The 17,877-nt window shown below is 36.0% G+C and overlaps 1 protein-coding gene across 5 annotated transcripts in view; it reads left to right on the forward strand.

Annotated features, from left to right (window-relative positions):
* Window positions 1-17,877, forward strand: part of MYBPC1 (myosin binding protein C1) — an 85,767-nt gene that overhangs the window by 36,163 nt on the left and 31,727 nt on the right. For all 5 annotated transcript variants that reach the window (XM_023591922.3, XM_023591923.3, XM_004469190.5 and 2 more), the window contains 9 exons: window positions 1,547-1,695; window positions 2,037-2,154; window positions 3,429-3,480; window positions 5,691-5,747; window positions 11,280-11,446; window positions 13,219-13,351; window positions 15,292-15,416; window positions 16,303-16,408; window positions 17,383-17,549. In XM_023591922.3, the coding sequence (XP_023447690.2) occupies window positions 1,547-1,695; window positions 2,037-2,154; window positions 3,429-3,480; window positions 5,691-5,747; window positions 11,280-11,446; window positions 13,219-13,351; window positions 15,292-15,416; window positions 16,303-16,408; window positions 17,383-17,549 (1,074 nt within the window). The remainder of the gene's footprint in view (window positions 1-1,546; window positions 1,696-2,036; window positions 2,155-3,428; window positions 3,481-5,690; window positions 5,748-11,279; window positions 11,447-13,218; window positions 13,352-15,291; window positions 15,417-16,302; window positions 16,409-17,382; window positions 17,550-17,877) is intronic.

Below are 17,877 nucleotides of genomic sequence, written 5' to 3' on the forward strand. Positions count from 1 at the left end.
ACAGTTACCCCAGACAACTTCTGATTATTCAGTCTGTGCCAGCCAAATGTACCTGCAGTACCTGGATAGGCTGGTGCAGCCAGAGGTGGGGCTGAAACCTAGGCTAGGGCTGCAGGCCAATCTGGATAAAAGAAACTGGTCCCCACTGTCACTGTGATTTTCAGTCTGCTGGGGGTGTAGTCAAAATGGCAGGGCTACCAGCCTCTTTTCTGCCTTGGACAGGTTCAAACTTTAGCTGATCTTAGGTTTGTACTTTAGCCTGCCAAATTTACTAATCACTAGCTGAAATCATTGGCCAACTGTCTTTTCCCCATTTTTTGGAAGTGGAGCTTCTAATTTCAGCCACAGAACAGCTCCAGAGGTGGCTTGTGTTTCCAGTGGAGGATGGGCACCGGCCTCCATGGCGTGGGGCACTCTATTTACAAATCTTCTCCGCAGATGGGCAGTCTTCTCCTTCCATTCCTTCAAGGATGCTGCAGGATGCTCTTTTGGTCTCCTGGAGTCCCCAAACCGATAGCTCTGGGTGTTTACTAACTGCTCTGTAGCAGGAACTAACTCTAGGAGGCTCCTTACTCCTCTTCCATCTTGCTGGTTGTCGAGATGGTTCAACTTTTAAGATATTCATTCAAAAACATTGACCCTTCTGTTTTAGGCACTGTGCTGAATACTGAGTATAATGTGTGAACACTCAGAACTTAAAGTCTAATGGAAGGAGCAGACAACAGGAAATTAAACAAATAATCACAAAAGCCAAGTACTATGAAGGAAACAAACAGGGTGGTGAGCTAGAGAGGGACCTGGAAGAGGGACGGGCTGTGGTTGGAGGGCATGGAGCCTCACAGAGGAGACAGAAGAAGCAAAGGTCCTGCCAGGAAGGGTTCCGGGAATTTTAATTAAATATTTTCTATAGGAATATATTGTGATCAGAACTAGTCTTTGACACTTATCAAAAGAGCACATATAGCTGAATATATTCCAAAATTATTTCCTTCAGGTCTAGAATGAGAAGCACACTGCATGAGAACAAAAATGTTTACTCCCTCTTTGTTCCTGGGAGACCCTGAGATGCTGCACTGGCAGAGGGGCTAGAGTTTAAAAAAGACTTCAGTTTCTAATTAGTCAATACAAACAGATAAGCAGGAGTCACTTCAAACAGATCAATTTCATTTAGAGACATTCTCATAATTCCAGGCTTCCTGTCACCTTTCCTAATTAAAAAAGACAAAATACGCAAATATATTTCTATATTTTGTCACTTTCATTTCTCTAAATTTTTTATATATATCCAAATGGAATAGTTATTTCCATGGATTTCCTTGTTGCTCTTTTTCAGTTCCATAAATCTCAAAAGCAGAACAGATTGAAGTATCCTGAGAACTTTCAGGTTAACTCATAAAAAAATCAGGGCCATCCCGTTATACAACTCCAGGGGGCGCCAATCACACGGTAGTCCATGCAGGACAGTCCTGAGCAAACTCCTTCCAGATGAGGTCAAAACTCACATGTATTTTTAGATCACCCCTTGACTGATTTGTGATTTTTCTAGGTGAAAATATTACCTTTACAGCCAAAGTCAAGGCTGAAGATCTTCTTAGAAAACCCACTATCAAATGGTTTAAAGGGAAATGGATGGACCTGGCCAGCAAAGCTGGGAAGCACCTCCAGCTGAAGGAAACTTTTGAGAGGCACTCTCGGGTAAGGCCCTGAACTCCTTGCACGGGAGCTCAGATAGCTCATTCTTTCTGTGTAGATAAAAGGGTCATTTTCAGGGTGAGATTTGAGAGAGTTCAGTGCCAGAAAATTCTGCTAGAGTTGCTATTGTAGGGTCTACACCCTATTGTGGTCACTCTGCTGTGCCCATAGGTAGTGAAATGCACTTGCCCCTCCTATACTGAGAACGTTGTACTAGAATCCCTAGATAAAGGTACATCTGTCTCTAAGCCAATGCTGAGGAATTTGAAAAATAACTAAAATGCAATGGCGTGTTTCTGCTTGCAAGATAGGTGTGAAAGGTGTGTGGGTGCTTTTCACTGCAGGTGTACACATTTGAGATGCAGATCATTAAGGCCAAAGAGAACTACGCAGGAAACTACAGGTGTGAGGTCACCTATAAGGATAAGTTTGACAGCTGTTCATTCGATCTCGAAGTGCACGGTAAGGGAGCCTTCTTGCCTGGATAATTGTGATTTTTTAAAAAATGTGTGAGGGGATGAAGAAGAAAGTTATCTAATATAATGAGATTTTGAAAAAGACTTCTTTAAAACTTTGTGTTTCTGACTGCCGTGGTCTCAGCAAGTCAGTTGAGTTCAGTTGTTACAGGGCAATTTCAAAATGGAATTTGGGGAATTGTATTGATAACTGTCTCTTGTCAAGACCAATTCTCTTCCTTTGACCTCCTAGATAAGGGAGTGATGACTTTTTTTTTTCTCCTGCTACTGAATATGTCTGTTTCATTTGGCCCACTCATTCCTATCAGGTTTGGGGGTAAGGTAATATGAATGAGGATGTCAGGAGATCCAGGTGGATGGGAGTATTTCTCTTATAAGGACTAATATCAGATATGGAAGCTCTCCATGCATTTCTTCAATGTACTGTCCAGAGTGAATTTAATAGGGATATACACGAAGGTGTGCATTTAGGTTGGGGGGGAAGGGATGGAACCAGCACATTTCTATAAGTATACAAAATGGAAAGTTGACATGGCAGCCTTTAAAGATCATAAATTTAAGATGAATCCAAAGTGAGATACAGCTGCAAAGAACAAAGCTAATTTTCAAGTGAGTTATTAAAATTGTACAAGATCTAGATTTAAGAATGATACAGTTTTCTGTAGCCTGCTACTTGCTCCACATTTGGGGGTCTGTGTTTGACCTTGGGCGTCATTTCTCAGCCTGGATCACTTCGGGATTAGGGTAAGTAGGAGGATGAACAGTCTAGACAATAGGTCCTATCTAGCTTGAGTGTGTGGGAGATGGCTCCTTGCAAATAGGGGAAAGGTTGCCACACAGAAGAGGGGAAAGACCTTTTTTCTGTGTACCCCAAGAGACTTTAAACAGATCAGAATCAAAGGATGGAAATTATTAGGTGAACATTGTCTTAACATTAAGGCATCTCTGAGAATCACCTGGAGTACTGATTTTGGATGCCCATCCCAGATCTGGTAAATAAAAATCTCTATCAGGGAGGATCAGGGAGCTGTACATATTTTTAAAGTTACATTCCAATGGGCAGACTGGCTGAACCACTACTAGACAAGGTAACCCCAAACAGCTGATGCTTCTGCTGCTCAGCCTTCCAGGAAGAAAGTCATCCTTCCCCTTCAACTGGCATTGCTTCCATCTGAAGAATCCCCATAGCCTGCACAGGAACTGAACACAAAGCTGCCTTCTTAACGGGTGTCTCTTTTATTGTTTTCTTCCCTTTCAAAGAATCTACCGGGACTACTCCAAACATTGACATCAGATCTGCTTTCAAGAGAAGGTAACTTCAAAAGGAGACTCTAGGTAGTTTTTCTAGAATGTGAAGTGGAGGATTTCCAAAACAAACTTTCCTTTCTTCTACATCACATATTCCAAATGACAGCAATCCTTTTCACTATAATGAAATACGTATATTCAAAAGTTGGTGTTCTAGAAAAGTCAAGGGTTTAATGCCAAATCAAGCATATACTGATCAATTTTTAGAATGTTCTTGCTCTAGTGAAGCTCCCGTGTTTGCAGGTTTCACAGTTGTCTTATAAAGATGCATTTTCTGTCTATTCATATATAGCTTCTTCCTTAATTGGATTATTTTTCCACCCAATGGCCAAAAAGATAGGTAGACAGACAGACAGACAGACAGACAGACAGACAGACAGACAGACAGACAGACAGACAGACAGATAGATAGATAGATAGATAGATAGATAGATAGATAGATAGATAGATAGATAGATAGATAGATACACATTTTACATGATATTCATTAAGTAATGTCAGAAAATGTTTGGCTTGCTTTTTCTTTAGAAATCACTTATGAAGCTGTTAAACCATGTGCCGAGAAAAAAACACAACTAAGTGGCTACTTACAGAAGTTAGTACCATTTAAAGAATAGATTAGCCTTTAAAATAAAACAACCATTGAGTCTACTGGAATAAAGAACATTGTAGAAAGGCAAAACATAGATACCTTGGTTTATTATGCAACTTTCAAGGCTGAAAATCAGGAGGTCAAGGAAGAAAACCGACATTTTTTTCTAGTCCATAAAAGATGGAACTAGCCCCTTACTGCCATTAATTTACTCTCTGTACTCAATTCTTCCATATATAAATTCTCTAATGAGAACAAATGTTTTGTTCTTCCAAGATTGAATCCATATTCTTTTTTTTTGTTATAAGGAAAGTCATCTTAAATTTGAATCTTTGTTCCCATACTATTATTAGACAACTTGATTTATTGTTAATAAAAGACATATTTCCCTCCTAAATTGTACTACATAAACATTTTCATTATTTTAAAAAGATATTTAATATTATGTGATTGATTAATATTTTTCTATTTTGAAAATTACTGTTAAAATTCTATTCCATCTTTCTTCACTCCAGGCTCAGCAAGTACCTGAGTCTAAAACTATGCTTGCACCATGTACAAGTATATTTTAAGAGATGGAGCCATGGTTTGCTAAATTTTGTGCTTTCAAAGAACAGAAATGTGTTTACCTCAAAAGGGCTTCTCCAGATACCTGCTATTAAAGAAATTTTGAAAGCACATGATTTGAGTTCAATTCTTATAACTTAACATTTACACAAATTGCTTTTGAACCCACAGACCATAACTAAGATTTATAAAAAGCAGGAAACAAAATTTTCCTTTAAAAAATTAACATGTAAGTAAATGTGGAGTGTCATTTAACTGTTAACTCCATAGCTACTGTTTAGAGTTTATAAGAAATCACAAAGGTGACTTCATGCTTCACTTAAGATGCATTTCTCTAGAGGAAAGCACTTTTAAAAAACTACTAGTGAAGGGGTCACTAACAATTCAAAGACAAATTTTTGAAAATTAAGTTTTAAAAGGTATAAACATTTACCAGAAAATTAAAAGGTTATAACTATTTCCCTTTAAAACAGAAAGGAATGCATCTTTTTAAAAGCTCTGCTTTAGCTCCATTTTAATTTTATGCTGTGTTGTTATCCCATTATCTGGGACATGGACATAAAGAGGTTACCTTTGAATATAAGGCTTTGTGCTTCTATATTTGACTTTGGTACACTTTGTCCTGTAAGGCGGAACCAAGCCAATCTCTGTCTCATGTGAATAACAGAGATCAGCAAAAGTCCTTTGCTTTTTACTCAGGTATGTTTCCAGAGGCCCCAACTTGCAAAAACAAAGTACTTTGTGTTGCTTGGTTTAAGTGTATTTGTGTTACTTGGTTTTAACACAAATCCAAGCAGTTATATATATGCAATCTACAAAAAATGTGTCTTATGAGATCATAGAATAACATAAGCTGCTGATGTTTACTTTTCCACAAGTACATATTCCAAAAACTTAAAATGTCACTTGTGTGAAAAGAAATAGTTTGTGTTGACATAGTCCCATGACTTGTTTGCTGGTATAAAATTGCATATATGTTATATGTATAGTGTTTGGGGAAATTGTGTATGTGTCCGGCATTAAACCCAGATTTGCTTTTCTTTTGTTAATGACAGTGGAGAAGGTCAAGAGGATGCAGGGGAACTTGACTTTAGTGGTCTCCTGAAACGTAGGTGAGAACCAAGTGATGGACTGAGGCGCTGTGGCCTGGATCTTTTAGATACCCACTCAGAGAAGCCAAGTTTAAAGTGGATGTTTTTCAAAGAATTTTCATTTCTTAAAATGTGGTGTGCCTTTAGAATTTAACAGAGTCAACTAAGAAAGAGACAGAGTAATAACTGTGTACTAATCTGTGTTGCAAATTTTAGCTAGCACTTTTAAAATGTCTTTTTAAATGTTTCTTGAGTCTTCACATGTTTTCTTAGTTGAGGATGGGAGATTTGAAAACTGAGACAAATTCAAACACATAGAAACCTCTAAGATTGTACACCATTCCTTCTCATGATTGAATAAACAAAATTCCATTCTCTTGCCTTTGATTTGTGTATCTGACCAAAAAAAATCAGTATCACAACTTTGGCAGAAGTGTTTTATTTATGTATATTATACATATTATATATTATATATATGTATGTGTGTATATATTATATATACACACACATGTAAATGGCAGACCTATTTTAAAATATTATTTTTGATTTACTATATTTCATCAATTCTAAGACACCATTGATTTTAAGATATACCCATATTTTATAAACTACTAGGCAATGAAAAAATTACTTCAAATAGTTAATTATGGCACACTGTTGATTATATATTTTATAAGCCATCAGACAATAAAAAAATTGTCCCGATTAAATAACTGTGGCACACTACCGATTATAAGATACATCCTTCTTTCAGAGATGTTAAAAATGTCCAAAAAGATGCATTTCAGAAGTGATAAAATATGGTAGCAAAAATGGAAATAAATGGTTAGTATTATCATTCACACTCCCTTGACACTGTTTTTCCTTGCAATAAAATTTATAGAATTTCATGATGGATATTTTGTAAATAGCCATTTTATAGGATTTCTATCCATACATAGCCATACATAATCATGTCATATGCTATATTATATGTGTGTTATAGATATAAAGTAATATATACGTAAATATTTAATAGTGCAGAGGCAACAAAAGAAATTGGTTTTTGCTTGGATTGTATTTTATTCAGCAAATTTAAAAATAAACAGTGAAGCCACGATTTTAAATTAATAATATAAAATACTGATATCAGTTTTCATTTAAAAGAAATTGGTTTTTGCTTGGATTGTATTTTATTCAGCAAATTTAAAAATAAACAGTGAAGCCACGATTTTAAATTAATAATATAAAATACTGATATCAGTTTTCATTTAACTTTCAGGATCACCTTTCATTACTTCTAGTGCTTTGTATGGTTGTTAAAGGAGCGTAAGTACAAATATGCTTCTGGACAAAATGATACTTGTAATGAACTAGGCTTGTGTTTATGATATTTGGAGTTCAATTGGATCTCTATATTTAAGTCCCTGTAAAGAAACACTCACCCCAAGTTCTAAATATATAGGTTGAGAACAGAAAAATGAATAGGTACAGTTTATTAATTGCCAATGGGTATTGGTCAATTGATAGACTTTGGCAAAGTTAAATATATCTTTTCTCCTGTAGACACTTGAAATAATCATTAGCCTCAATAATATTTATTAATTTTCCAAAATTATTTATAACGATAGTTTTGAAGTGAACTTTAGCGAGTCTCATCTGCTCCTTGCTCTACAGGTGAAAAAACCAAGGTCAAGAGCTGTCACGTGACTTATTCCAAGTGACACTGCTAGGTAGAGGCCGGATGGGAAGCCAGATCCAAGTTCCCTTTGAGTCAGCTTATTTCCTGTGACTGCATACCAGAAACACCACTCTGAATCTCTCCCAGAAGTTATGACATAAATCAAAAGTAAAGAAGACATGAGAACTTTTTTCCCCTCGTAATCATTTATTCAACCAGGAAAATACTAAATGCTTTCTTTGTGTACAATATAATGCTAAATGTTGTGAGGAAAAGAGATGCAGTGCCTATCAGTGCTCGGCACAGAAAAGAATGAATATATGTTTGTGAGAAGGATAAAGTAGTAGAAAAACACGGATTTGAGTTTCAACTCTTACCATTCACTAATATTGTGACTTCGGTCAAATTACATATCCTCTTTGAAACTTGGTTTCCACATGTGTAAAAGGGGAGAATAACTACTTTATAGAGTTATCATGTAAATGTAAAGGTCCTGGCTCATAACAGTTATCAAATATTCACTTCCACCAATGAAATGTGGTACTTTCCCTTGAAGAGTTTATGTTCTCCAAGAGACAAAATATACATGCAAAAGGAAAAATATTGTGATACAATAAATGTCATTTTCTGATTAAAAAGGAAAAAGAAGGAACAAACTTGTTCTACCAGTAGTTCACAGAGTAAAAGAACTCTGCTAATTACATCATTAAAATGCCTAAAGAAAAAAATCGTGAGAAAAAATGGGCAGTCATTTTTGTCTCCAGTTTTCATTTTCTTTACATTCTGTAACTATAATTTTGATTCATAATTAGGTTGTTAATATGACTATATTAATATACTATACTAATCCACTAGTACAATTTTTCAAAATCATTGTATTTTCCTACTAATTTGTGAATTGCATGTGTTTTCATTGTGGTAATGGCAGGGGGTTCCTTCCCACTTCTGCTCTTTCAAGAGTGTGTGGCAAAATCCCCTTCAGAATAAGTATCCTTATGACCAGCATCTGTACAACAAAAGAGCAAAGCCAGCTTATGTCAAATAGACATTAGCTCAAACAGAGTAAATCTTTTGAACTAATGTCTATTTGCTATAGGATTTGACTTATATAAAGACTTGAAAATTTTACTCTACATAAAATTTCTATATTATCTTTGTAATTCACTGAGATTATCAAGTTATAGAAATTTTGATGTAGTCCTTTGAATAGTACTTTGATGAAAGTACTGTTGATGTTATATAGGTCTGTCCCAATGCTTGAAAAGGAAGCAGAGTTACCTATAGGAATGTGGATTTTTCTCCTTACTTTAGCTTAACATAGCTATGTAAAGAAGGTCAGGTATGGCCACTATGGTAATTAAAGACGTTAAACATATTCCAGATGAGTTATAGGAAATGCTACAGATGAGAGCTTCGATCCCATGTTCCAGTACAAAATGACAACTGCTTCTCCTTACAATGTGGGGTTCAATTAAGTATTCGAAGGAATAGGCGAGAGGTCATTGGTGCTCTTACATGGAATTTAATATGACTAAGAATGTGGTGGGATGGATTATATTTTGGTGTATTAATGAAAAACTGGTGAGGATAATAGGTTTTATGAATTCACCAACAAAACCAACTTAAGAAATCACCCTGGAAATGATGGTCTTTATTCCTGACTTCCTTAATGTAAATATTCACCTCGTGGATCTAGGTATGTCTAAGTGTTTGACTTCTGCCCCTCATTAGCTATTTTAATTATGTCTAGTTTGATATCTTTATATCCTTTCACCAGTGTTGGAAGGGTATTGACATGTATATTTGTGTAATTCTTATTGGAAGTACAAATTTAACACAATCTAGTATGGCATAACTTTACAATTTGGGGACTACATTTAGGCTGGAATGTGACCAAAAAAAAAATACAACATTAATAAAATGTCAGAGGGGCCAGTGATCATTTTCAGAGGCTGTTGCCGACATTCTGGATGGAGGAAACAGGCAGAGAAATATATACATTTGTGTGTACATACACATACATTTTAACTGCACTTCTCCAGGACTTTCCAGTAATACTTAAAGGATGTATTTGAAATTTAGACTGCTTTCAGGCAGTAGATTTAGTGGCTCTCGCAAATTATTACCAATGTTGCAATTACAGGGCAACTTTTAAATTTCCTCCTTAGTCCTTCCCACCAACATTACTGATGGACCAATGACCTCTCGCTTCTATTTTCCAGGAGATTTCCTTCAGCCTTCTCCCCCAATACCACAAAGACTTAACAGAACAATGTAAAATGGAAATTAGATATTTAGAAGTGGCCCCTTCCCATTACCACCCCAAACTATATGCTACTTTTTCTATTCTCCCCCTTCCCCATATTTACCTGACTCGTGATTACAATCCAGTATTTCCCTCTCCAAGTGCATATGAGTATAAAGAAGAAATTGAGACCGGTGTAATTAATGAGAAAGTCCCAACATTTGCACCTCATTTTTCCCTAACATGATAGAAGGAATCCATTTTCACATTGATGTATAAGATGTTTTGGCTAGCGTTCCTGGAGAATCATATCCAAACCAGCATTATTCACAGTTAGTAGTCACTATAAGATCTCTAAATTAACCTGATAAAAATAGTCAATTAAGTTTTAATAAAATCAGGAATATTTAGCCAGTGAAGGAAATAACTTCAAATTATATTCTGCATTTACCCCAAGCCTCTTTCCCTAAAGAGTGTTTGTTCCTGAGTTATGGTTTCATTTTGTGATTCTGAAATAAGTGCTGACAAGTGAACTTTAAATCTTAGTCATATTTATTCTTTAATCAGTGATCAATACTCATTGATAACCACACTAAAGAGTCACTTTTCCCTTTGTTCATGGAACCCATTTGCTTTACAGTTTACATTTATTTTTAAATGAATCATATGCAATCTATTTCCAAAAGAAAAAAAAAACACATACATTTAAAAAAGCATTCAAGACAGTGCACTCCTTCATGGACAATTACGGGACATTATAGATCCCCCCAGGGCCCACTGGATGGAACGTGAGAGAGTCTGGGCTATGATGTGGACCATTGACTATGGGGTGCAGTGATGCTCAGAGATGAACTTACCAGGTGCAATGGATGTGTCATGATGATGGGAGAGAGTGTTGCTGTGGGGGGAGTGGGGGGCGGGGGCGGTGGGGTTGAATGGGACCTCATATTTTTCATAATGTAATTAAAAAAATAAATAAATAATTAAAAAAAAAAAAGACAGTGCACTCGTATGAAATATTTGGCTTTCTCCTTTCCCCCTGCCAATTTAGAAAAAAAGCATATCTATATGCATAAAAATCATTTTTTAAAAAACCTTCCTGGGAGTTTCAAATGATTTTTGTATTAAAAACAGCAAAAATGGTTCAAGCACATATTTACTAATGTGGTAGGAAAAATGCTATTTGCAAAATCAAAAAGTTTGAAATACTGGATGTATTGTGTCTCCACACATAGCTAGGGCATGTAGATCAACAAAGGTAGAAAGAGATCTCCCCCCTCCCTCATAAGCCAATATTTAAATATTTCAATTCTTAACCCACTTTTCAAAATGAGTTCAATATCCATATTCCATATGAAAACTGTTACGTTGCTCAAAATCCCATCTTCTAATTAGACTTTGGGGTTGAAAATAAAGGTATAGATATTTCCTGATAGCCTCCCGTCTCAAAACTGTGCTTCTAACTAAGAAAACGAAAGTGTTAATGTAAGTGCACATACTTGATCTTATACATCTGCAAATTTCCCTAAGGTTTCAAGCAAAGCAAATAGGCTTAAATTCTCAGCTTTAAGTACTCAGGCCACAAACGGAGCTTCGAACACTGAACCGAAACAAGTACTGAACTAGACAACGATCCTTCCCACTTTAGGGAGGTGAAGCAGCAGGAGGAAGAACCCGAGGTGGACGTGTGGGAGCTGCTCAAAAACGCGAACCCCAACGAGTACGAGAAAATCGCCTTCCAGTACGGCATCACTGACCTGCGCGGCATGCTCAAGCGGCTCAAGCGCATGCGCAGGGTGGAGAAGAAGAGCGCAGGTGAGCGCGTGTCTCCTGTCGTTTGCGGGCAAAAGCAAATGACCGGGTACCCGACCCGTGATACTTTCAATCTCCCACGAGATTTGGGGTGGCATCGGATAGAGTGCAGGAGTTATGCTTCTCTTGGTTTTCTTTGGGGCAGACTTACTGAAGTTTAAGTCTCCAAAGAAGATTAGCTCCTCACATACCACTTAGATTATGAAACATGCCACAGCCGCTGGGAACTTCTCAGCTCCTTGAAGCCTCCCTTTCTGAAGGCTCCTTGTCTCCCTCACTCTCGTTTCTTGGTTCCAGAGTAGATTCGATGTCTCTTTGTTTTGCATCATATTCTTCCACCCATTTCATAGGAGGTGGGAAGTTCACTTCTCACAACCAATAGGGTAACTGTTTTGTAAAGCAGCGAAACTGCTCGCTGGGGATCTGAATGGATGAGGGTGATTGTGCTTTTCGATGTATTTTTAAAAATACTTTGCCATGTTGACATTTAAAGTAAGAAAGGAAAATACATTTTTACCTGATCATTAGCTTCTCAAAGTTTCCTAAAGGGGGTCATTGTGAATTACTAGGTTTTATGACACATCGGGGTAATACATCAATCTGTTTGTTTATTCTATTAATATTCAAATAGAGTTTAAAGAGTCTCACCAATTCTTTTAAAATATCTGTCCTTTATTTCTAAACCTCTCTGTAAACTAATTAAGAAATGACCCCAGAGAAATCTAGAAAGATTTTGTCCTCCCTTAATCAGCCTTACCCACTGTGGAAATATAGAAGTATTTTCCCCACTTAACTGTGCCGTTCCCACAATCTCAGAACTCCTGAAGTTCTATTTTTCAGACATGTCTGGGACTTGATAGTCACAAACGTGACAGCTAAGGTATGGAGCAGCTGACATCTGCTTTCCCCACACTGGCCATTCTTATTCTCATCACTTCACCCTGAAATGATGTCTGAAGGCATAATACATAATTTCCTTTTCATTTAGTGTTTATTTCATCTTGTTAAAATATGTAGAATGGGGTTTGTTCTAAGTAATAGTATAATAAAGTTGGAATGATGGAAATATGAGCACAACTTCAGGAAACATTCCATACTGTCATGTATTTTCCAAATTGTCTAAATGAGAATTATCTTTAAAATCAGGGGAAAAAATCATTACTGAGTTAACAAAAAAAAGTTAAACTACTACTCCTGTTTAGGGTCCCTTAGATGCAGTATTTTAAAAAATTACTATATTCTTTTATTAAAATATTTGGAACTCCTCTGATCCTAACCACACATTTAAGAGGTGTTTGAAACATGCCAGTATTTGGGCAGTTCTCCATAGTATAAAAGCTTCAAAAAGCCTACTATTTCAATTACTCAAAGGCATCCAACTTAATAATATGAATCACTGTATTTATCTAATAAGTTCTATGATTTCTATATCACAGACCTTATAGAAATAATTACAGTGACCCTAATAATAATCATGCTAGGGAAGTAAGCATGTCCCAAAAGTGCAATTTCATTTGGGTGCTTTATACTGAACATTCCATGAAGAATTAGGAAAATAATTTTTAAAGTCTCAACTATACTTTCTTACATTTCTTCCAAAAACGTGAATTTCCTTTAAGCTTTTAACCATCTTATTGTATATAAATAGACACAGAATTCTAAAATATAAAAAGATATTTGGAAGATTCCCATGTTTTTTCTTCTCAGCGACTCATTTTTTAAAATGTCATATACATATATACATTAATAGAATGTTTATTTCTTCTCTCTACCAGCTTTTGCAAAAATTCTTGATCCTGCATATCAGATTGATAAAGGAGGCAGAGTAAGGTTTGTTGTGGAACTGGCAGACCCAAAGTTGGAGGTGAAGTGGTATAAAAATGGCCAAGAAATTCGACCCAGTACAAAGTAAGTAGGGTTACAAATAACCAATGATAAGTATAATTAAATCAAACGATAGTTTGACTTCATTTTATGGGAGTAAAGGCACTTTTTAATTAAATCGTTATGATGCAAAATCATATGGAGGGAGGGTAAAAATTTAAACCACTTTCCATATATTTTGCAACCATTGAAATTACAGTGCTGAGGAGCAGATGTGGCTCAAGCAATTGAGCTCCCACCTACCATGTGGGAAGTCCTGGGCTTGGTACCTGGTGCCTCCTAGGGAGGATGAGGACGACACGAGCTGGCGTGACAGGCTGGCATGACAAGCTGATGCAAGATCATGCAACAAGAGACACAAGGAGGAAACATAATGAGAGACACAACAAAACAGGGAGTGGAGATGGCTAAAGCAGTTAGGCGCCTCCTTCCCAAATGGGGAATCCTGGGTTCAGTTCCCAGTGCCTCCTAAAAGGAAGACAAGCACATAACTAACAGACTCAGCTAGCATGAACAATGAAGGGGTGGGGGAAGAAATAAATAAATAAAATAAATCTTAAAAAATATTATAGTGCTATATGAAGCAAACCTGGTTTTATGTTTTCACTCTAGGTGTTTTAATGTTGTATAACTATTGCAGATGATTCCCAAGGATGGTTTTGTGTTGCCCTAGGTTATAAGTGATTGTTTTAGAGCAATACCAAACTTCTCTCAATTTTTAAAAATAACATTTTTAAAAATATGAAATACATATTCTATATGCCAACTGGGAATCATAGCTTATCATCTTGATGAGTTTTGTTTTTCCAGAATAGCATCTATATTCACTAATGACCAAACATTTTCTTTATTCATTTCAAGCACTGTTTTGAACACTAACTCACAATATTACATCCGAATAGAACCGTTTAATGTTGAGGTTCATTAAAATATGGATGTAAGCCTGTGTTTTATTGTTTTTTGGCTATCTCTCAAATGAAGGAGAAAGGCTAATCCCTGATGTCTGATGGTATCTCTAGTTGATTATGAAACTGCTTTTTAGAGATCCTTTCCTGCCTGAGATTTTCAACCCCAATATATTTTTTTAATAGGAGCCACTTAAGCATTTACAAAAGACTTTGATCTTGGAAATGTGCCGCTTCTGGAATACATAGTGGTTTCCAATTACTTAATGTGGTCATTCCTATAGCATGACTTTGTAATGATAATCTTTATACCTGGTAAAAAAAATCTCTTGAGGATGACATGAATTTACCAAAAACATAACTTTAATTGGCTTTCTTTATCTAAACATGTTTAATGTCTTGAAGTTTTCAATTTGGAAAATTCCCAAATGAGAATTTTTTTTCTAGTTTACTATAATGCCCTAATATGCTTCTCCATAATTTAGCTCACAGAAAATTGAATTTTGTGATCTTCTTTAGCTTCCGGTTTTCTGTTTCCAAATTCTCAGTATATTCTTAGTATAATATGATGGTATATTAATTTATTTACCCAACAAAATGTACTCTTCCACTGGGCTATGCAATATTCAATGAAACTATATTAATGATTATATATCAGTGAATAAGATGTAACCACTGCCCTCTTATGGAGTAGATGAATTGTTAATTTTGAAAATGTGAAGAGTTAAAAATCTCTCTGACACCATCAGCCAACAGTGGGTTAGAAAAATTTAAATAGTTCTGATTTCTATTTGAAACAGAAGCCTTATGTAAAAGAAAATAATCACAGAAGTTAAATAATTTATGTAAATATGTCTGTGTATTACAGTATGTGTTTTAAAGATGAAAATTGATTTCATATATGATGTTAATTAAACTATGTAATATATACTACATAAATGAAAAATCATATGTCTGGCTTTCAAGCATTACTGAATTATAAGCCAAATTTGCTGGCCAGAAAGAGAAGAATAGAATCAACTTCATGGACTCTGTTTATCTTCCTCCTATTTAAAACAGATACATCTTTGAACACAAAGGATGTGAAAGAATCATGTTTATCAATAACTGTGCACTGACAGATGATTCTGAGTACTATGTCACAGCTGGTGATGAGAAATGTTCCACTGAGCTCTTTGTAAGAGGTAAAATGAAATCTCTTACTGCCTTGCCTGAGAGCAGATTGCTGTCCTTCCAGGGGTAGTTATCAAAATGAAAGTGATGTGGTAAACAATTCAGCTCCAGAGTAGAGGAAATCCTCTAGAAACTATCTGATTTCCTATTAGATTGCCTCTGCATCGAAGCTCCTCTACTCTGGTAATTGAGTACCCTGATTAGATCTCAGGTTTGTTGGACTAGAAGAGCTGAGGGGAGGGGAAAAAAACGCGGCTGAGTAAGAGTGTTTTGTGTTTTTAGTGCCAGGCAAGCACTATTTTGCTAAATAATTCTTCTAGTTATAGTTTCTGAAGTCTGACCAACTCTACTGAGGTAACCCCTCAGCAGATCACAAATAGGTTTTCCCCGGAAACAAGCTTCATTAGGAAGGAGGCATCATTGGCTGGCACTGAAAGCACTAAAGATCATTATTTACTTAGACATTGTAGAAAAAGCAGGAGGGTGTCACTGAAGCCACACATTATTTATTTTATTTGTAATGAGACCCTCTGATTACAGACAATGCTGAGAGCTTGATCATCCATTTAGAACCAGAATCTAATAATTTTATAGGTAAAGGTTTTCCTTCAGGAGAAATAACTACCTGGCATTTCATGTGCAAAAAGAAGGATATTTGATAGACATTTTTGTCTGCTTTCTGAAACAATGACTTGTTTAGGGGAATTCCAAGAACAGAGGAGAATCCAGGGTTGCCAGCTATTTATTTTGCCCAGAACAGACATTAAAAACCTACCAACCATCTACTACCATTGAAACCATGGTTCTGTGAGAGATACTTTCCTACTGTTGATTTTTCATCTGTGAACAAGTCAGACATTTAATGATTCTGCTCTCCCCTCCCATTTTTCACACTAGAGCCTCCAATTATGGTGACCAAACAGCTGGAAGATGTAAGCTCTTACTGTGGAGAGAGAGTGGAGTTAGAATGTGAGGTGTCAGAGGACGATGCCAATGTGAAATGGTAAATTGCTTTCCCGGGGTCTGTCCATTTTAAAGAGACAAAAAATATATATACTTTCATAGTTCGAAATGGGAAATATGCAATAGCTCTTAAACATATGAAAAACATATGAAAAACATCTCAATCTTATTCATGGTAGTAGTAACTAAATGGTATAATAGCACGTGAATTTTTTTCAGGTATTAGACTGATACAAGATCCAGAAATTTATATGAATGAGTATGCAGGAATAGGCACTTACTGATAAGTGGATGACTCAAGCTTAACCATTGACTTCAAAGGCCATGGATGCACTTAACCTCTGTATCAGGCTCCTTCTCACTATTCCATGTTGTGTATCTTCTTACATGGAAAAGCATGTTGTTGTTTTTTTCATTTAATTCCTACTTACCTTAATGTTACAATACCTCAGAAAAATATTATAGGCTGAGAATCTCTAATTGCTTTTAAAAATAAAAGCATATTGTTGTTTTGTTTGGTCAGGGAGAGAAGGGTTTTCTCAGGCTCCCTATGAGTAATTTCAAAACTGAAAACAGAAGAGTCAGAACCTTAACATGAAAATGCTTTGTTGAGAAGTAAATAGCATGACAGGAATCTGTAGTAATTGGTGCAAAGTAGATTGTTCATTCTAATCTAGAGTCGTGGCTATCTTTGAAATGTATTAAATGACATGATTCTTGCTAGTGTGCATCAAGAACCCACATGAGGGTAACATCCACTCTTAGCATGTTAATGATGCTAAATGAGAAGATGTTAAATGAGAAGAGGCAGCTTGTGGTCTTTTAATGTAATTTTGCAGATAATGCTCATCATTGATAGATTAATACTTTCTTTAATTCAATAAATAGTTCTTGTGAGTCTGATATCTGCCAGACACTCTGCAAGACATTGGAATAAAGCAATAAACAAGGCCAACAAGGCCTGTCTCCTGAAGGATCCTTTGTAAGGCTTTTTAATAATCCATTTTAACTCAGGTTTAAGAATGGTGAGGAGATCATCCCTGGTCCAAGATCAAGATACCGAATTAAAGTTGAAGGCAAAAAACACACTTTGATCATAGAAGGTGCAACAAAAGCTGACACTGCAGAATATTCAGTAATGACAACAGGAGGACAATCATCTGCTAAACTTAGTGTTGACTGTAAGTAAGACTTCCTTACTTCCTTAGATGTCTTCCAGGTTGAGCGTACTAATGATTTTAAGTGTTAGTTCTGTCTTAGTAAAGTTTCAATCTACTCGTTTCCTACTTATGACAATTTTAAATATATAAATTTAGATTCCATTTTAGCTGCATGCCCATGCCAGATCAATCTGGGTCAGGTTCTCTGAGAAGGGAGGGAAACCTCCACTCGACTTAATAGTACAGTATCAGTTTGGGAAGAATTTTGTAACTCATTGGCAGGAAAAGTTACCCAAATGCTTAGGAAATATTTTAATCCCAAAACCGTATAAATAAATAGCAGATACTT

The sequence above is a fragment of the Dasypus novemcinctus genome, chromosome 12 (assembly GCF_030445035.2).
Source record: "Dasypus novemcinctus isolate mDasNov1 chromosome 12, mDasNov1.1.hap2, whole genome shotgun sequence".
Taxonomy (NCBI): Eukaryota; Metazoa; Chordata; class Mammalia; order Cingulata; family Dasypodidae; genus Dasypus; species Dasypus novemcinctus.